Source organism: Zonotrichia albicollis, chromosome 1 (assembly GCF_047830755.1).
Source record: "Zonotrichia albicollis isolate bZonAlb1 chromosome 1, bZonAlb1.hap1, whole genome shotgun sequence".
In the NCBI taxonomy this organism is placed as follows: domain Eukaryota; kingdom Metazoa; phylum Chordata; class Aves; order Passeriformes; family Passerellidae; genus Zonotrichia; species Zonotrichia albicollis.
This window is the reverse complement of record NC_133819.1, coordinates 25,238,597-25,258,491: the sequence shown is the minus strand read 5'-3', so window position 1 is coordinate 25,258,491 and position 19,895 is coordinate 25,238,597. Positions and strand designations below refer to the sequence as shown.

The 19,895-nt window shown below is 35.6% G+C and overlaps 1 protein-coding gene across 3 annotated transcripts in view; it reads left to right on the top strand.

Annotated features, from left to right (window-relative positions):
- The window catches only part of SLC25A13 (solute carrier family 25 member 13), a 106,042-nt gene that overhangs the window by 58,359 nt on the left and 27,788 nt on the right, over positions 1-19,895 (top strand). For all 3 annotated transcript variants that reach the window (XM_074536220.1, XM_074536218.1, XM_026795224.2), the window contains 7 exons: positions 432-570; positions 1,400-1,493; positions 1,665-1,749; positions 3,866-3,950; positions 4,399-4,557; positions 11,221-11,273; positions 12,229-12,309. In XM_074536220.1, coding sequence (XP_074392321.1) covers positions 432-570; positions 1,400-1,493; positions 1,665-1,749; positions 3,866-3,950; positions 4,399-4,557; positions 11,221-11,273; positions 12,229-12,309 — 696 coding nt within the window. The remainder of the gene's footprint in view (positions 1-431; positions 571-1,399; positions 1,494-1,664; positions 1,750-3,865; positions 3,951-4,398; positions 4,558-11,220; positions 11,274-12,228; positions 12,310-19,895) is intronic.

Here is a 19,895-nt window from a genome sequence, read left to right as displayed (position 1 = left end):
ATTTAAAGGTTTCAATTGACCTTTTTCAGAATATGTTTTGGTTTTGTTGAAATTTTCTATATAGTAATATGCTTTACATGTAGAAGTAGATTTCCTCATTACTAGAAATAAGCCGACTTATGAAACATTTCCAACTGAAGCAGGACTGAAACTTGAACTTTGTAAATTACTACTGGTTATGTTGTTATAATCCTGCATATGTATTTGTTTAGGTTTGTAGGGTGGGGAGAGTTTTATATTCTGGTCATGATTAGTTTCAGTAACGTAAGAATCTTTCGTAGTTTAAAGTTCTTTATTTTGAAGGTTTTTTGAAAAAGCAAGCCTGTGTTGCTGTCACTCTTGTAAAAGAACATTTTTTGAAAACTTTCATTTCAAGTTTTTTTTAGTCTTGTAAATATCTCTGTTCTCTTTTCCTCTTTTACTGTCTCTAGGCTGCTGGAGGTACCACTTCCCATCAGGTCAGCTTTTCCTATTTTAATGGATTTAATTCTCTCCTTAACAACATGGAGCTCATTAGAAAGATCTACAGTACTCTGGCTGGAAATAGAAAAGATGTGGAAGTCACTAAAGGTTGGTAGAAATATTTGCAGTCTGGAAGTTTCCTTGGGTATTTGAATGGAGGGAAAGACCTCATCTGTATGCTTTTAAATCAGTGGGGGCAGGGGGGGAAGCCTGCCTTGTTACCTCTCCTTGGTTTGCCACTCAGTTTTGTGCAGTCCTGTCAGAGTGCACCCTCCAGCTTTTTCATTTTGTTTCAATCAGAAAAAGGTCCTAGTAAACTGGTGGTGGGGGCAGGGTGAGGAAAGTATGTAAAGATATTTAAAAGTTTAAAAAACTTCCTAGGACTCCTGCCAAATTGGCAGCCTATTAAAGTGACCTTCAAGGGTAGTTGAAGAATTCCATAAACTTGTATTGGCGGCACAGTAAGCTGATCTACAAGCTTGGAACAAGATGTTATCTGCTATATCTAACCACTTTTATAGAGAATTCCCTGTGCAACACCAGAGTTTCATTAATGTGGCCTCCTGGGACTATGCATGAAAAGTTCCACATCTCTTGACTCCTGTTTTGGGGGTTTTTCTTTGTTTGCTTTTTATTTTATATTTTTCCCTCTGACCTGCAGCTGATTGATACCGTATGTCAAATATCCTAAATCCTGCTGGTAGTACTAAGGTTTAAGACCAGAGAGTTGTACGTACTTGCATGAAGGACAGACCATTTAAAGCACACATTTATGTAGTGACAGGAGCACTTCTGTTTTGGGTAACTTACTCCCCTTTCACCCTCCCCAACCAGCGTCTTCTACTTTATACTAAAATATAGTGCAGCTTTGGGGTGCTCTGGATTATTTCTTCTGGTTTGATTTCATTTAATTTTCTGTATTTTTATTCTGTTGCAGAGGAGTTTGTTCTGGCAGCCCAGAAATTTGGTCAGGTTACACCCATGGAAGTTGACATCTTGTTTCAGTTAGCAGATCTTTATGAGCCACGAGGGTAAGCGGACAATTATCTATCCTCCTCTCTTTTCTCTTCTCTTTTTCTTGGAAGGAGTGGGAGGTGATGTTGGGGAGCAAGAGAGTTAGTGTAGTGGCCCACATGCAGGTAACTTTCAGTGATCTGAAAAGCAACCTCTAAGTGAACACTAATGTGAATTAATTTCCTCAGGCGCATGACGTTAGCTGACATTGAGAGAATTGCTCCTCTGGAGGAAGGGACGTTGCCCTACAACCTGGCTGAGGCTCAGAGGCAGGTAAGAACAGAAGCCAGCAGGATGCTGTCATTTGTTTCAGTGCCAGGTAAATAGACAGCCAACCTCTTCCTGTTGTTGTCATCTAAGTTGCTTTTCTCTTGTGTTCTGTAATAACTGTGAGGAGTAACATCTTGTTAGAATTTATTTTTTAACTGTTCTCTCCATCTCTTTGTGCCCCTTCCTCTTGGGCTCCATTTTAACAGGTCAAATGTTATTTACTTTGGAAAGGTAATATGTATAGCAGTGTCATCTAGCCAGTCAGTAAATATTGGATGCATGCTTCATTAAGGTGTTTATGTTTTGTGATTCTGTTGCTCTATGTTCTTTTTAATGAGGAAAAGAGAAAAAAATTAAAATTCAGATTCTAGCCTATGAAATGGCAGCCCTTATTCTGAACACAAATGCATGTTCCTGGCTTCACAATGTTCTCTGCTTTGCTTTATGTTCTGCTGAATATCAAAATAGGAGAGCTTATGTATAGACTAATATCACAGTTTCAGTAAAAGTATGTCTAAAACCTAAAGGATATTTACTTTCAGTGGTATAACCACAAATGGACTTTTTTTTTTGATTTTGAGGCAAAAGGAAATAGGAGTTTTCCTTAAATGTCAAACCAGTTATCTTTTAGTTTTCGTATTATCATATTTTGTATTTTCATTGACACAAGTTTCTATATAGATAGATTTTAAACTAACCCTCCTGTTTGTCTCTATTTTAAGGCAGTCTTAACTTTGTGTCTTGTGAGACTAAGGGCTTTTTGTTGGTTTTCTTTTTTCCTGCTCTGGGTCTGTGCGGAGACGCCAGTTTGACCACAATGAGTTGATCCAGGCTACATTTTTAGGACTACCAGGCCATAAGCCAGGCCTCTGTGTGTGTGTGTGTACACATGAGTCTCTTTTTCTTCTCTTTTTTCTTCTCCTGCCTCCCCTACATGTGAACACCCCCACCACACCTCCAAGACAGTATCTGGGGTGGTGGTTTTCTGTTTGTTCAAGCACTGACTAAATGGTGATGATGCTGGGCTGAATTCAAGTGAGCTGGCTCCCAAAAGCTCACCATCTATTCCTAGAAGACTCCTAAAGGAGTTAAAAGCATTTGCATTGGGCTGAATATCAAGTAACATAAGTTACAATAGGTGGCAGTAAAAGGTAGAGAAAAATGTGTGATGAAAGTAGCAGCTTCTTCACTTTTTCTTTGGGGCCACTGTCTCTGCGACCATGATTTATGTTGTTCCAAGAGGTGAGGACAATGAACAATGATCCTTAAATCTTTCCATTTCTTCTGTGTATGCATCCCACCTTTTAATTTTTTTCCACACAATTCCTTTTTAATGTCAGCTGCTTGATGCTGAGACTGAAAAGATTTTCAGCTACATTGATATCTTTAATTTATTTCTGGTCATCTCTACCTATATTGGAATTAACTAAAATGTAAACACAGGAAAATGTATACATATTTTTATTTTGTTGCTTTACTTATAGTATCCTAAAAAGAACATATTGCAAAAAGTGCTAGTAAGTATGAAAGATTTAATGCCCCTGCAGAACTTTTGTTTTCTTCATTATCGTCTTTCATTAGATAGCGATTTTAAATCTGGAACACTTCTGAAATTTATTTTTCATTGAGTTGAATCTAGCACTCATAGACTGTGAGCAAAATGAAATTGTGGAGATGCTTTATGGAACCTTATTTTCCTTCAGCTAATCTGTGTGAATGCTTGCATACTTGTTTTCGTAGCCTGGGAAGTAATAGATATACCTGGTTTTGGCAACAGTAGAAAGAAATTCCAAGCTGGAGTTGCTTTTAGCTGTAGAAGATTAATGACTGAAGAGGCAATATGTAAGCCCTCATTTAGACCATTGATTTTAGATTTGTATGATTTTGTTGTAGTATCTATTTTCTTTCCTATTCCACTCTGAAGAGGCTGCCATATATGACACTTAGAGATCAGTGGAAAAGAAATAATAATTGAGAACAAAATCTCTAGTGTATTGTGGAATTTTTTCCAGGTATCCATATACTTATATCTGTCTGATCATGAAATGTTCTCTTGGGAAATGAGATGTTTTGATTATTTTTCTTGTCTTTCTTTGTGTTTTAAATCCTGCCTTGACAGAAAGCTTCAGGCGATGTGTCTCGACCTGTTCTCATCCAGATTGCAGAATCAGCATACAGGTTTGCCCTTGGTTCAGTTGCTGGAGGTTAGTCATGGCTGAGCAAAAGAATATTCATCTTCACTGGGTTTTTTCTTCTTTTCTTTTGCCCTTCTTCTCCTTCTGCCTCTCATTTAAGTGTTAAAGGCTTCTCAGACTTTCCCTTGGAGCTGTGTCTAAGGGGTGGGATGACTCTAATATTGAAGGGGAAAGGATCATGTCTACAAGAATTTTGGAATTTATGAGCTGTTGGAGTTTCCAGGTGGTGTTGCTATCTGACTTGTCCCCAGACATATTTCAGGAAAATTAAATTAATAATGAGGTAGGACTGGAAAGTGTATTTGGTTAAAACTGTGTGAGGTAGTTTAATGTATCTAGAACATACTATGAAAAAATAAAAACAACCTGATATGTTAGATGTAAATGTGAAAGATGACAGTTGCAGTCAGTGCAAATGCAAAGTCATGTTTTCTTATATCTTGTATTTTATTTGCAGCTGTTGGAGCCACTGCAGTGTACCCAATTGATTTAGTGAAAACTCGCATGCAAAACCAGCGTTCTACAGGCTCTTTTGTGGGAGAACTAATGTATAAAAACAGCTTTGATTGCTTCAAGAAAGTGCTGCGTTATGAAGGTTTCTTTGGGCTTTATCGAGGTAAGTTTAAAAGGTGTTATATACTAATGATAAGATACTATTAAGAGTTTTGTGTGACTGGATTTTTGAGTCTTTTTAGTTCAGACTTCAGTTTTGCTTCTTTGTTACAGGGGAAGGATTTGCAAACTTCTCGGTAATTAAAACTTCACTGTAATGAGAACATTGCTGTAGGACCTATCTGTCCTTTCTCTCCTCATCTGCCATAGGGGAACATTAGCAATTTCCTACAGCAAAAATATATTGTTAGTAAAGTTCTAATTTCCTTAGCAGTGCTTAGTGCCTAGAGTGTTTTGTCCTGTTTGGTAAGAAATTAAATAATCTATGGTTTTTGTTCCTTGCAGTACTTTTTGTTGTGTTTCTTTTGAGACAAAAAGGTCTTTGCAAACCAGTTGCATTTGCTTCAGTAATCTTTGGATATAGTAATCTTTATCAAGTTTTATGTATATCTTTTCTTGGGTTGTCACTGTGGAGTCAGCCAGAGTGATTCATTGGGTGTCAGCCCACTTATCTTTATATATGAAACCAATACACTTAAGTTACAAAGTTATCCATTCCAACCTGCCTTTATAGCCAGTGGAGAAGGCTCCAAAATCCATTGACCCTGTTCAGGATGTAAATCATACTCACTTTGGATATCTTAGATAAGTGCCTGAAGTGAAATGGTGGCTTTTTTTTTTTTTGTTCTGTCCTTGTCCCAGTTGTGGCATCAGTGGTGTCAGTTCAGGTAATTCAGGAGGAGTCATAAAGAATCAGGAACCTCAGCATGAGATTCCAGTTCTTGTCTGTCACAGAGTTAAAGTAAATGATATTTCTGATGTCACAATTATTGAAATCTTTTATGCCCCTCTGCCATGTTCATAGGGGAGAATTTGAAACTTGCATTACTGACTTCATTTTTAGCTAGCTTACTTAGAAACTTCTTTTCACTTGTGAAATAAGAATATTGTAATGAAACAAATTATTTGTTAAAGGCAGCTGAGTAAGGAATGAAGAACAGAGGATTTTAGTAACATATTGTTATGAAGTGGCAAAGCTGTGTGCACCTTAAAAAAAAGTAACAATTCATAAAACAATGTGGGAAACAACATTAAAACTAGATGGTGTGATAGATATGCACACTCTAACATATGGCCTGAGTGGCTAAGTAGCTCCTCTGCAAAATACAGACTCTGTAATTATTTCAGCACAATTGGAGATGGGAAGACTCTCTTATTACTGACTGAGTTTGAGGCCATTTTTGGAGTAGACATAATAATTTAATAAAGAGTACTGACATGGTCTCTATTTTGTAAGGATTTATAGCAATCAGGATCTTTCAAAAGTCACAGTTATTACCTAAAGAACCAAATGTATTCTTTGCAAATTTTTTCTGTATCTTCTAGCATCCTGAAAGAATAAATATGCAGAATTCTACTATTGCCTCCTTCTGTCTTATTGAAATTCTGAAGGACAGTGATTTTTTTTCACCTGGGAAAAAAAAAAAACAGATAAAAAGTCAGAAATGTCATAAATGCATGTTCTTATCTCCTTTTGCTTGTCCTGAGTTTGGGATGATTTTTTTCATTGCCAGGTTTAGGGGATCATAGGAAACTTCATCAGTACTGGTTGTCCTTCCATTCCCCATCATCTTTACTGCTTTCCAATTTTCCAAGGAGTACTGAATAGCGAAATCTCAGTTTGGTGGAGCTGAACTTCTAAGACCAGGACAATAATCTAATTTCTGGCTTATATAGTCAAATACCATCATTTTAGAGGCAAATTGAGACCTGCTGTTCCACAAATTCTCTCCTTAAAGAGCTCTCTCACTTAGCTCTTTTTAAAGAAGCAAATAGAGAAAACTGCTTAAAAATCTGCATCTTCTTCTGTGCAGTTCTGCAAATTCAGACTGTTGCTCACTCTCTCAGGAGATATTGAAGAAAGTTATGGAGTTGAGTGCAAAAGGAAGTTTCCAGTTAAGCTTGAGAGGAAGGAAGATTTGAAAGGAGCATTTTATAGATTAATGTAATTACCCAATGTAATACAGTAAACATTTAGCAAGAGTCATCTTATTCTAGTCTTGAATTCTACCCTAGGTAGGACACACTACAGAGTACATTACTTTTTACTACTCATCGATCACTGCAATTCTTTCTTCAGCTGATTTCTTCAGGGTTGAGTCAATGTGGGTAGTTTTGTCCCACTGAAGGAGGGAGTAATCACTGGGAGACTTCTCCTTGGCTGAGTAGATGCAAAAGTTTTTTAAAAATTGTACTACAAACATTTAGAGCAGTGTTTGCTTTGTCATGATGCACTTCAAGAAAGCAAGCAGAAATTATAAGCCCCACTCTGAACTCAGATATTTCAGATATTCTTAATAAAAGGCTCATATTTCCATCCAACAAAGTGAACTAATTTTTCTTTTTTGTACCACTGTTTTTTTCCAAACTTGGTTTTAAACCACCATCTCAGATAAGGATAAATTACACCATCTTGTGGATATATAGGGAGCACTAAATTTCATTTGATGTTAGTTTGGTTCTAAGTGTAATCAATGTTTCCACTGAGAAGACTCTTGGATTAAAAAAAAAAAACAAACCAACAAAAACAAACATGATATAAACCTCTGTAGAGTCTTTATAATATGCATTATATGAATACTATGTAGTTAGCATTTTTTAAAGACTTTATATCTGAGATAAATTTTTCATCTGTCTCTCAGCATGGCTAAAAAGAATGCTCATCTCATATACCTGTAATTTACTGTTGTGTCTACGTTTATACCTGAAATGCATATTTAGAAACTCACAGGTATTTTTATACATGCAAATTTAAGAGAATTTTGAAAGCTGTGATTTGTCAAGGTCTCTTCCAACTGGTGAGGTCACCTACATGTCATAATAGAATTTTAATCAGAAGTCCACCTGATGAGTCACAGAATGCTTCACAGACTTAAACAGAGCATCCAGTAGAGATTATTTCACACATACTTGATCGAAGTTTCATGGAAAATTTAAGTACCAGAGATAAAATGTAGTTTAGGAGAATGTTTGGTAGCCATGCTGTTAATGCCACTTTGCCTGGAGGATGGAAAAGAGAGGGAATGCTATTGAAGACACTGTCATCTGTGGTCATTAGCTGTTCAGGAGCTTGTTTGTTAGTTTTATTTCTGTTGATGGTGCTTCTAGCCCTGCAGTGACTCCGAATGCCATCTAATTTAGATTTTAATGATTTGTTCATCATCCAGCTTCATCATTACTGATGGACTCCCATGCTAATGATGCGGAAAGATTGTAGAAGCTTTCCTTCCAAGTTATGCTATGGCATACCATATATATAGATGGGAACTACAAGCCTACTTGTACCCCAAGTTCTGTCAAAGCACAAAATTTTCAGGAAATACTCCATTTCCAGTTTGAGGGAGCTATATTTGAATGGCAACTGGTGATTAGTTGTCTAGTTTATTGTGTGAATCCTGTAATGGAAAAATGTGGCAGTTTTCCATTACTGCCTTCCTGTGAGATGCCCTAATGGTTTCAAATATTTTATCTAGACTGAGCAACAGAACCTTCAGTCACTGTTTTTCCTAAAATACAAAGGGAAAATCACATCTGTTACATGGTGTGAAACTGAAACTTCCCTGTTAGACATCTAAAAATATACTTTGTCCCAGTAAGATTTTTGTTTCTCAGTGCTATCAGTGCTATCAGTGGGCTGGACGAGCTGTTGTGTGTGTGTTCACAATGTATTTAGACTGCTTTCAGAAAATAACTTGTAGGGTGTCACAAAATGAATGCAGCTTTTGGTGCTCTGTCTTGCACACACCTTCCCCTTCCCTGAGAGTCCCACTATGACAGTGTGTCAGATACAAAGTGGTACATTGTAATTGCTGCTAAAAAGCCTTGGATATAAAAAGGCGCTGAATAATGTGTTTACTATGTACTATACTCGCAGGCTGCCTATGTGCAAGATATTCTGCTCTGATGTTATAAAAGGCATGCATTTTTAAGGCACTGTCAGACATTTCTAAGCCTGTTCCCCATCTGTGTATATGTCATATTGCTGATCTGCTAATGCATAGTAACGCTAAGAAATTCCCACCGTGTCAAGATAACCCCAACAGAAATATGACATTTTCATATGGGGCCTTTGATGTGCTTGCTTTCTTTCAAAATTTAGCATCTTTATCATGTCTAGAAATTTTGTGACAATGTTTCAGGGCTCTCATCAAAACAATAAAGAAAAGAAAATTTAATTTTGATGGTCATAGCATATAGAATGCACAGGTACTACTTTGAGATGGGTATGAGATCAAATGAAGGGTCCCTCTGCCTTCCTAAGATGCTGGAGACAGTAGACCTAGCTGTACCTGGTAAGGCTATAAAACCTGGTCTTAAAATTCATGCTGCCTGTCATAGAATACTGTTTGCTATCTTGCAGTAGATATATACAGCATTATCTGTAATTAAACTTACAAAGCACTTTTATACTATAAAATCATGTGTGAAGTAGAGGCAGGAAAAGAGAAAAATATTCTAGGTTTTGGTTGTTCAGATGGGTTTTTCTGGTGTTGGAGTTTTTTAAACGGCTGCTTATTCTATTTAATCTTTCTCTTCTCTACCTCGAAGTTTTATGGAAAACGTTGAGTTGTAACAGTCCCATTCAGATTTGAGTACAAAAGAAATAAACCAGATGGGAAAAAATAACTTGTGCCAAGATAAACATATTTCTATTATGACTTTGCCAGTGTTTTTGCAAATGCAAAGTTTTGGGAGCTGAAAAATGGTTAAAAGGCCATCTTCAGATCAGTTCAGTGAAAATGGATTTGATTTGTCCTGCTAATGTTGGTTCTAAGATTGGAGGTTTATGCAGATCATCAACTGGACTACTTTTATACTATTCCTATCTTGATATTTTAGAATGTCTCTTTCTGTGATTTATTTGATAAAATGCGACTTGAAAGTCATGGTATATATAGCTTGGGTGCAATAATATATGTATATGTGATTTTAAAATTATTGACCTTTGTATTTGGAATTGTATCTGCTATATCAGACCTGCTTAATTTTGCTGGCTTTGGCTTAAGATGTGCATTTAAAGTATATGGAACATTTTTTTAATCTCTGAAGCTACAAAGTTATTTGCCATAATGTTTATATAAAGCCACACATGTCCTATAGCAAGTTGTAAATATTATAGCAATTACAGAGATAATTTTGTAATGAAAAAATCCCATTCATTTTATATTATTCTGTTTCCCTCATAGTGCTGCAAATAATGTAATATTTAATTACATAATTCTGAACAGCTTAATGGTTTTTCATTGAGGTCTGGTTTCACATCAGCTATAGAAGTAACACTTTTTAAGAAACTCAGATTCTAAAATTTAACTTATTCTGTTTTTGGTTTTGAGCAACTGTATATGAACTTAGTGCTACTGTATTTTTAAAACTGAATATTCAGTCATATGATCATAATGCAGCATAGTTATCTTGGGTAAATGTTACATGTATGTGTACATCAGTATAAAGACATCAGTGTATGAACATGGTCTCCTGCTACCAAAAACCAAATTATGCTTTTCTTCAATGCCAATTTCTTATTAAGAGGATCAGTAGGAACCAGTAAAGCTGATGGATGATAGCAGGATTGAAGAATATACTAAATCAGACCATGTGCATTTTTCTCTGTGTTATTCTGTCATTTAGTTCCTTAAGAAAATGCTTTTTAGCAGGTTAACTTTTAGAGGTGGAAACTTAATTGGTTTTGGGGTTTCTTTTCAGCAAAATAAAACCATGGAGAGGTGAAAATGTCAGGCTTTGTAGAAAGCACCCAAATGTGCTGCCTGAGCTGGCAAAACAAAGGGTTCTGCACCAGGAGCTCTAGCTGGGGTGATTTTCTCACATTTTTGAATGGTGTCCTAATTTCATTATGCTGATGAAGGCTTGCAACACCATTCTAGCTTCAGGCTTAGTTGGTAAGCTTTGCCTATTTTTAGGCTGTGTCATTCAAATGTTTACAAAATATCGACCATTCACTTCAAACAAGTGAAGCTGACAGTCAGAAATTCACACTTCCAGTTCTGTAACACATCACTTCTAACAAAATAAAATAGAAAATTCCGTACCTGCATAGAAAGCAACATAACTTCCTTTGTTTTAAGAGCTGATGATTTAGCTGGGCAAAGAGCTCAAGAATGCAGTCATACATGTTTGAATGTTTTGCATTATTTTGATTCCTATCCCCTTCAGTCCTGCCATCTAATGCCATTGTTTTTGCTAGGAAAAGGTACTGAGGTTTTGACTTTTGGAGTGGATTCATAGTGCATCTCACAAAATTAATTAGAAGGTCTTGATTTTTGTGTGAAGATGCAGAAAATAAAAGTCAGCTTAGGACATTACTGAAACATATTTGGCAAATCTGTATTAGTGTTTTAACATAAAATGAGCTAGCATGAATTTAAAAGAAAAAGAAACAAATACATATAGACAGTGGTAGCACTTGAAGTGGTAGCACAAAGTTTGTTCTCAAAATTGAATGTTTTAAGTACTCTCATTATATATAATAACACAAAATTGCTGTAAAAATCGCCCGTTTCTAGGTGCTGGTCTCTACGTACATTTGTTGATTTGTTTATTTAATACCAAGTTACTCAATGCCTTAGAATTCTCTGTTTCCATGTTACAGGTCTGTTACCACAGCTATTAGGAGTAGCACCAGAGAAGGCCATAAAACTTACTGTAAGTTTGTAAATGGATTTTTTTTCACATTTTTCCACATTGTAAAATGCAGCAAATTAAAATTGGCAACTGTTGATATCTGACTTGTGAACAGTAGAGGTGGTATACAAGTCTCATCCAGAAGTGTACATGTAAATTTTAAGAATCTTACTGAAAACTTATTTTTGGACTCACTCCAAAATAGAACAAGCTCATTCAACTTGTTCAGCTCATCTGCTTGTTTGCAAGTATCATAGGCCTTTGGTTTCACTTCTTAGCAAATCAGAATAGTTATTTATTGGAGGGATTTTGTTTTTGTGTCTCCATGTGGTTACTGTATGGATGAGTCCTGTGCAATAGGAGATAAATAATATGAGTATGTAGTGAATTGTTGGTAAGAAAGGAACTTGTTTGTGTGATGTTTTTTTCTAAATGTTTTACTTCTGTAATTTTGTTATTTCTTAAGTGTTTGTAAGGCACTTAAGAATTTCTTATTATAATCCAATCATAATATATTGTTTATTCACTGATAAGACAGTATTCATCAAAGCTAGTAGTATGCATTTAAAAAAAGGCATGTAATGCTACTAATTGAATTGCCATTGTGTTACAGCTTAGTATTGAACATTCTGATATTAATTTGACATTTTAATTTGTTAATTTTAATTTTTTATTAATTTGACACCTCTAAAATATTAATGTATTTTATAATTTTATGATTTTAAAAATTACATTATTAGCAATTATTTGTTTTTTGAATAATAAGTATTTGAATTATACTGCAAATTCGTGTTAGAAGGAAGAACATAGCTTTAGAATATTTAATATAAAATCTAAGACTTTGATTTCTTTGATATCTTGTAGTTTGCTAGCATAGTGGGTATATTTGCATTTTCATTTGCACAGAATTTGCAGCTGATGAGTGTTTTCTCTGACCTTTTAATTTATCAGCTTTCATAAATGTTTGTCTTTTAAGGTTAATGATTTTGTGAGAGATAAGTTCAGGGCTAAAGATGGATCTGTCCCACTGGCTGCAGAAATTCTTGCTGGTGGCTGTGTAAGTATCTTTTATTTCCTTCATATGACATTCATGAAACTGCAGTTCATAAGATTAATTGTGTGGACTAAGGCTTCTGTTTAACCACAGATCCGGTTCAAGAGCAGACTCTGCTAGAGCATCTCAGTTCTTTCCTAGATAGGCCAGCCGCTCTTGATGAAAGGGTAAATGTTCCTGTGCATCGTACCTTTTAACTGCGCTCTCTAATTCTCACAGCTTGGAGTTTGTTTCCTTAATCAAGAATGTGTCTTTATTCATGTTGGCTGTAGCTTATGGCCTAAAGAGGATTCATGCTAACCTTTCCAGAAGTTAATAATTAGTTACTACTTTGTGGCACCCACTCTACCACGTCACTTCTTTCCTGATGTGTTATTGCACCCACTAATTTTCACTTTTTGCAGTGATACTGGCTTTTTGAAATGGCAAAGACTGCTCATGCTTCTTTGAGTTCGTAGCAGACGTAGGCTGTGTAATGTTAACTCAGAGCATTATGCATTCCTGAATGTAGGCTGTATTTAAAACCCACTAAGATTTTAAGAGTGTTTTCCTTGCACAAAGTAGTATCTTAATGAACAACTGGCCCATTACTGGGTAAATGATAATACTTCACTACTTGGTCTAGTTCTGTCTGTTCATATTACAGCTTACTGTATCTGCTGTATTGATTTGTTCAAGCAAATGTAAATACTTTAGGTGAAACGAATAGTTGTTCAAAGACTGGTGCATTTTGCAGATAAAGAGCACTGTTTATTTAAAACAGCTTTGATCACTGGGGCAGAGCAATGTTGGTGTATTTTTAATCTATCTTTGTTTCTGCTGTCATAAGACAGATGAGGTCACATTTTCAAGCAGCTTCTACCTGTGTCGAAAACTACAGTGAGCAGCAACTTAAATAAAAATGCTTGCATCTTAACCTCAGTAGGTGCAGAGATTTGTGCTGTGTGTGCTTGCAGAAAGTGAACTACGATTATCTGAGCCTTAGGGTGCAGGGGCTCGCTTGCATTGCAGGCTGAGAAGCCCTGGCTTTCTGTAATTCTCAGGAGATGGGGCAGGATTTGGCTGCTGTCTCACTGCTCCTTCTGTTTGATCACTGACCTGTTGTAGACTGCCAGGTAGGATCCCCTTGTTCTGTAACTTTAGGAGCATTCAGGGAAGAAAAAAAGAAGGGGAGGGAGAGAAGAATGTGGGTCTCTAAAGCAGTAAATAAAAAGCATGCTGTAAATGAAGGAAAAATGCAATAAAGTGCTTGCAGAGTAAAACGTATTTGGCCCTTACACTAATAAAAAGTCTCATGAACATAGCAGCCATAGAGAATTCTACAAAATTTTCATTTAAAATGTCATTTGATCTAGAGTTTTTATTTTACAGACTGCTGTGAATTTTTTAATGCAGTACAAAAAGCACTCTTTACAGAGACCTGTCATTCATGAGAATGCTGCAGCAAGCTTTTTGCCAGCAGTTCATTGTAAACTAAGGATCTGCTTTAAGAGATAGGTGATTTGAGATGTATTTTAAATGTGCTGTAAATGTTGGCTTGTCCTAAATTTATATTAACAGTGAGATGCTGCATGAAGTTGTAGCAGTAGACATGCAGTGGCAGAATGCCCTGAGTTTTCTTTTAACTGCACTGCTCCACTTAAGGGCATAGTTTGGTGCCAGGTAGATAGGTTGCAACTTGTCTCTTCTGCAGGTGGTCTTTTGGTTCTTTTGTAATTTTAAACCCAATTCAGACTAGTAACAGAGCCTCTCATTATCAGCAGTTCCTAGGTTTTTTGGGGTGAATTTTTCTGTCATAGTGTAAATATATGTGTCAGATATGAGATGCCAAAAACGTCCTTTTTCCTCTAGCTTTCAGCATTGTATTGGTCCAACTTTTAGTCCCCGTTTAAGCCATTGTGAAACCTGTGATTTCATTGTGGAAGCAGCACGGACAGTGCTGAATGCTCGAAAATTGTCACTCTTGGATTTTTACCTCATTTCACAATGTAGTAATTGCTTATGTGGGAGGCAAGAAGACAGGAGGGCATGATGTGTTAAAGTCTAAAAAGGGGAAGACAACTAAGATTAATTTTCTAAGACTCCTGCCCTATCACCTTTCCACGTTCTACGTCTAGTTCTCAGCTGGGATTGTGTTACAAACACAGATTTAAATTTTTCTTCTTCAGTGCTTCTGTTTCCTTGGAGTGTATTCATTGCTTATGCAAGAGCTGAGTGCTAGGATGCATGCTAGTTTGTAATGTTTTAAATAGCAGCCCTGTGTATATGGTATAGTAATAATACCTAGGAAAGGGAGGACAGGCAGATCCTTGGATAGGTTGGATTGTTCAGTAACACAAAGGGCTTTGAAGGGGTCAGTATCACCTGAGTAGCTCCACTCTGCTGTTTGCCCAACCATTGCCAAGCATTGACTTTTAAGTCTCCAAGGAGTTCACTTTGCATCATAATTACTGTGAATTAGTACACATGGCTGACTTTTGCACTTGTAACTAAAGCTGATTGTTTCATTGAACAAGTCTTTTTCTGTTTTGTAAACTGTTTTCTCTCCTAAAAAAAAGAAAGAAGAAAAGAAGAAAATTGATCTTTTATTTCATGACCTTGTGACGCTTAATTCAGTTAACAGCCTGTTTCATAGCTTTTTATTACGTGAAGATGAAAGCGATAGGTTGGTTGAGATTTTTTTTGAGACCCCCAAGAATACAATTAAAAGTATAACCTTTATACTTAAGGAAGGCTTTTATGTAAATTACTAACATAAGATTTCCATCTCCTTTGTTTGTAAGAAATTTTCCTAATGACTATAGTATTTGTTACCCATAAAAATGCATGTAGCTTTCAGATTTGCACAATGCCTGACACCCACCATGAACTCTGATCTCTGCTGTGCATTTTGGACTCTCATCACTCATGCAAATCCTACATAACCCTTATCATTATGAGGCTAGTAAAAATCTTCAGTTTCAAGGCAGGGTGTAATGATGCTGTAGAGCTAAGATCTGCTGAGCATCTAAACCACAAAGCTGGCTTAACCTTATTGAATTAAAATGGACACATATATGCTGGGTTTGATTTCTGCTTTAACTTACCTTCGGAATTCCTTAATAAAAGGATGTGTAAGCTGTAAGTACTATACTATAAATTTTTTTTATAGTGGCAATAATATTGAAATTTCTGGAAGCTTTATTTCATGGTCTTTTACTTGATTTTATATTTTAAATAAAAAGCTATTTTATACTTTTATATTTTAAATAAAGAATTAATTTTAAGTCATATTAAGTTTAGCTGCTTGCTTTTTTAAATCTTAATTCACTTACAGACATCTGTTGAAAGTAATCTGATTTTTTTTATATAGCATTATATATTATTCTTCTTTTTTGAGTTATATTAACACATGGAAAAGTCTCTTTGTAAAAGTGTCATAAATACTATATTTGGGGTTTTGAGACATTACCTTTAATTCTAACTTTTTAGGTGAGACAGTAATTTTGCTTAGTACCTTAAAGCAGTTCAACATTTAATGAAAAATTTACGTTTGTGTAACTGGGAAGGAGATGCAAATATGCAAAATAAAGAGGGATATAAAGCATAAAAGAATACTAAGAAAAACACAAGAAGGATTATAGCATGACTAAAGGAATCGCTATATAATGTATGTTGCCTTGTCTGCATATATTAACACAATGATCTCGGTAAATAGGGGCGTAATTTTCAGCAAGAAAAGAGAACTACATTTTGCTTTATTAACCTTTCCTTCTGCTCTCCCCTCTCCTTCTGAAGACACAGTCTTTTCCTTCCCAGCTGCTCAGTATGTGCTCACTATTAGCCAGCTTAAATCATGTAGCACAGTACAATTACAGATCCCATACAGATCTGCTTTTGCTTAAATTGTCAAGGCAATTTTAGGCATATTTCGAGAGACTTTATAGGAATCATAATAAAGTTAAAATGAATCGGACCTGCTTGGGCAGCCTCAGCTCTGCTATGGAACATAAAAATTAGATATGGTTAACATCGAGTGCAAAATCCTGCCCAGAATTAATTTTTATACAGGAATGTGATGTGAAATTCCATGTGAATTGTGCCAAATAACAGATCCAGTGCAAATAGTTTTATTAAGCTACTTAAAACATTTATTTTATGTTTCAGAGAGTAATAAAGATAAGTCCACATCTGAGCTACATTTTCTTCGTGACATTGCAGTGGAGACAGGGGATGTATAAATTGCAATTCCCACATTTAGATCTCTTACTTTCAAAAATTCAGACATTTGGAAGCTGTGGACTAAAGGAGATTGAAGGTGCCGTTCTTGATTTCATTATTATGAAACCTAAATATGTTAACATTCAACTATATTTGGCAAGAGAAGCTGAGCTATAGGTAAAATTAAACTGCACAGTGTATATGCCAGGGGAAAAAAATACCTGCATGTATATCTGGGAAAAAACCAAAAAAGAAGCAAACAATTGCTGTCACACATAAAAGCTTTGGTCTAGTTTATTGAGATAGGTAAATGAAGATGGTCATCTTGATGATTGCTCTTATGACCTTTGACAGCAAAAGGTATATGTCTCTTGAATGCTTAGCAGATTTGTTCTCAGAGGTCTGTTCTCCCTGTGGCTGGGGACCCATTACTTTCAAAGAGAGTCCTACCTGCTTGTGTATATCCAGTTTTCATATCTGCTATAAGGTAAACTTCAGAATCTCCTAATACATGTCTTTTTCCCTTGATTAAATTTAAAGCTGTTTTTTGTGCATAAAATTGATGTTGTTCAATAAATTATTTAGATTTAAATTCTGTTTAAGATAATTAATATAACTGAATATACTATAATTAATTAAGTATTTTTAAAGTGTAGTACAGTTCTCTGAACCACTCTAATTGTAGTTATTTTCAGCATGCTGAAAATCGTTTAAACTAATCATAAATTTTTGGTAAAAAAAACCCCAGCTAGATCTGGACTTAAATTTTATTTCACATTTCCAAATTCACTCTATTTCAACACTGCTCTGTTTTAATTGACTCTGATAAATTTTCATCTAATTTTAGACTTAAGCCTTATGATGAGGTTTGGGAAGGCAACACACAGTAACATGATAGCCCTTTCCAAGGAGTTGTACCAAAGGCTGGGAAAGTTACTGGTGTAAAGTTCCTGCTTCTCTTTGGCCTCACCCCATATTTCCTTGCAGGTTTGGATGTTTTTAAAACAACAGTTTGCTGAAATTTTCACCCAGTCATACCTACTTTAACTGGTCTTTCCTTAAATCAGTAATGAATTTTGCAGAATTTGATTTCTTTTTGTTTTGAATTTTCGTTTTCCATTACTTAATCTAAACTTTTTTTCACAAAAAGTATTTTTCCATAACAAATAAGAGATTTGTTTCCCTCCTTTCTTTTCATTTCCTTTCTGAAAAAGAGAGACAGAAAAGTTTTCAAACTTTTTTTCAAACTGTAAAACAAGGAGGGATGCCTAGGTGTAGGTTGATAGTTTTCTGATTCCAGAACCAAACAATTCTGAATGCTTAAAAAGTCAATTTTTTCCCAACAAACTTACTTAATATTAATTCAACATGAATCTTATTTTTTTTTCTCATGTTATATTAGAAATAATGACTGCAAAGTTTTACATGAATGCACACTGCAGTTTAACACATGGATTTGTTTTGACAATTATATTTTATTACATGTCCCTTTCTCCTTTTACTTCTTCTTTTACTGGCAGTAAAATATTACGGTGTTTACCAGTGAAGGTTCAAAAAATCCCCAAATCCAAAAAGAAAGGCTCAAACTCAAATCAGGAATTAAAATCTAGCTTTCTGTGAGAAAAAGGAAGATATTTATGATGTCACAGTAATTTATGATGTGACCAAGAAATAATGGGACACAGTTTTAATACAGCTACCATGCCTTAGGACTTGAAAGGTCTGTAAATCATTAAATGATTCTACAGCTAGTCAAAATAGACAAGTAGAGCAGACAGAGCCAAACATTAACAGATTTGACAGGTCTGTAAGTTAATTGCTTTTATAATGCCAATCAAGTAGGCTCCACTTTGATTTTTTGGCTAGGTTTTTGAGAAGTGAATTACCTATAACGTGGAAAATATCCACAATTTTAATTTTTTTTCCCATTGCCGACTTGGTCTGTGCTTATAAACAAACCATACTCCTGTTTGTTTCTGTTTAGCCAGGTCATTAATATTCTGTTGTAGGACACTTCTCACAACTTGTATCTGAGTCTTGGAAATCCAATGCAGTAGCAGGAATGTACTTGTGTTCAGACTAATTGCAATTCTATTTATGAGCACTTTTATGTGAGGATTTGACAGAGCTTGCTTTACATTTTATGTACATTTGGACATTAACAAGACTGTGATTCTAGCAGTGTTCCCTGTTTGAGCTGCACAAAGTAAAACCTTAGCCAGACCAAGGGAAGGCTGTCCTCAGAAGACAAGAAAGATTAGCTAGAGAAAAACAGAATTCTGCCTGAGCAGCATGAAAGCTGTTTCTGTGATAGGCTGATCAGGGTAGTGAAAAGCAGATGATTGAGGGCTCAGGAAATCTTGTGATCTGAAGAAAAGGTATTTACTATATGAACTCCCATTGCTAAAGAGCATTATCAGAATGCTGTGTAGATAGGACCACAGATGAGAGAACACAAAATAGCATGAGATGGCTTGTCTAGATTTTTGAGGTCTGGCTTTATGGAATGAAAAGGTAGCATAGAACCAAGCTTTTGAGAACCCAGTATGCTTTGCTCATGATATAGAGTACCATGAAATCAAGGCGGTCACTTTTGAGATCTGTAAGAAATTAAGGTGGTCACCTTTGAGACTGTAAGAAAAACAGCCATTTTGGACTGCTGTCTGTTACTTGGCAGCTTTTCTGCTAACAGGAGAGTCCATAGTGAAATCCCCTGTGCAGCAGTTTGGCATAATTCATCTAATGCTCTTGGGACCTACTGCCATACAAACACCAACACTTTTAGAGGTAGTTTGAAGCACTGCAGTAAATCTGGCTTCTAAGCTTTGCTCTGTTGTAGAGTTGGTATGTGGTTTTGTGGTAAATCATTGAACAGTTATGTACCTTAGTTGCCCTTTATTATACAGTGAAGATGGTAATTCTTTCATTCTTGAACATTGGTACATTTTTAATTTAATTTTTTTATGACAATGAGCAATCTTTATTTAGTGTCTGTACTTTAAGAATGTTGACTTTAATTAGGATTAATGGATGCTATGAAATGCACAGGAAAACAAGCTGCATCTGGAAACTTAAAAGGAGTAAGGGCTTGGGACAGAGTATGATATACAGTAGGACTGAATATGATAAACAGTCGACTAAAAATCTTGGAATTTGCACCTCCTTGTCTTTTGTAGATTAAACAAGTAACCAAGACATTGTGGACAATTTCTTTTGCAGAGGTTGTTTTTTGGTAATTGTATAATATATCGCTTATGTATTTTTATGATTGCCATTAATTGCTATAATTGCTATCCCTGTGTGATATTGTTGAAAAACATTAACACTCTAATAACACCTTTCTTTATCCATGAAACCATAAAAGGGGATATGTGAAAAGTTGGATGGGA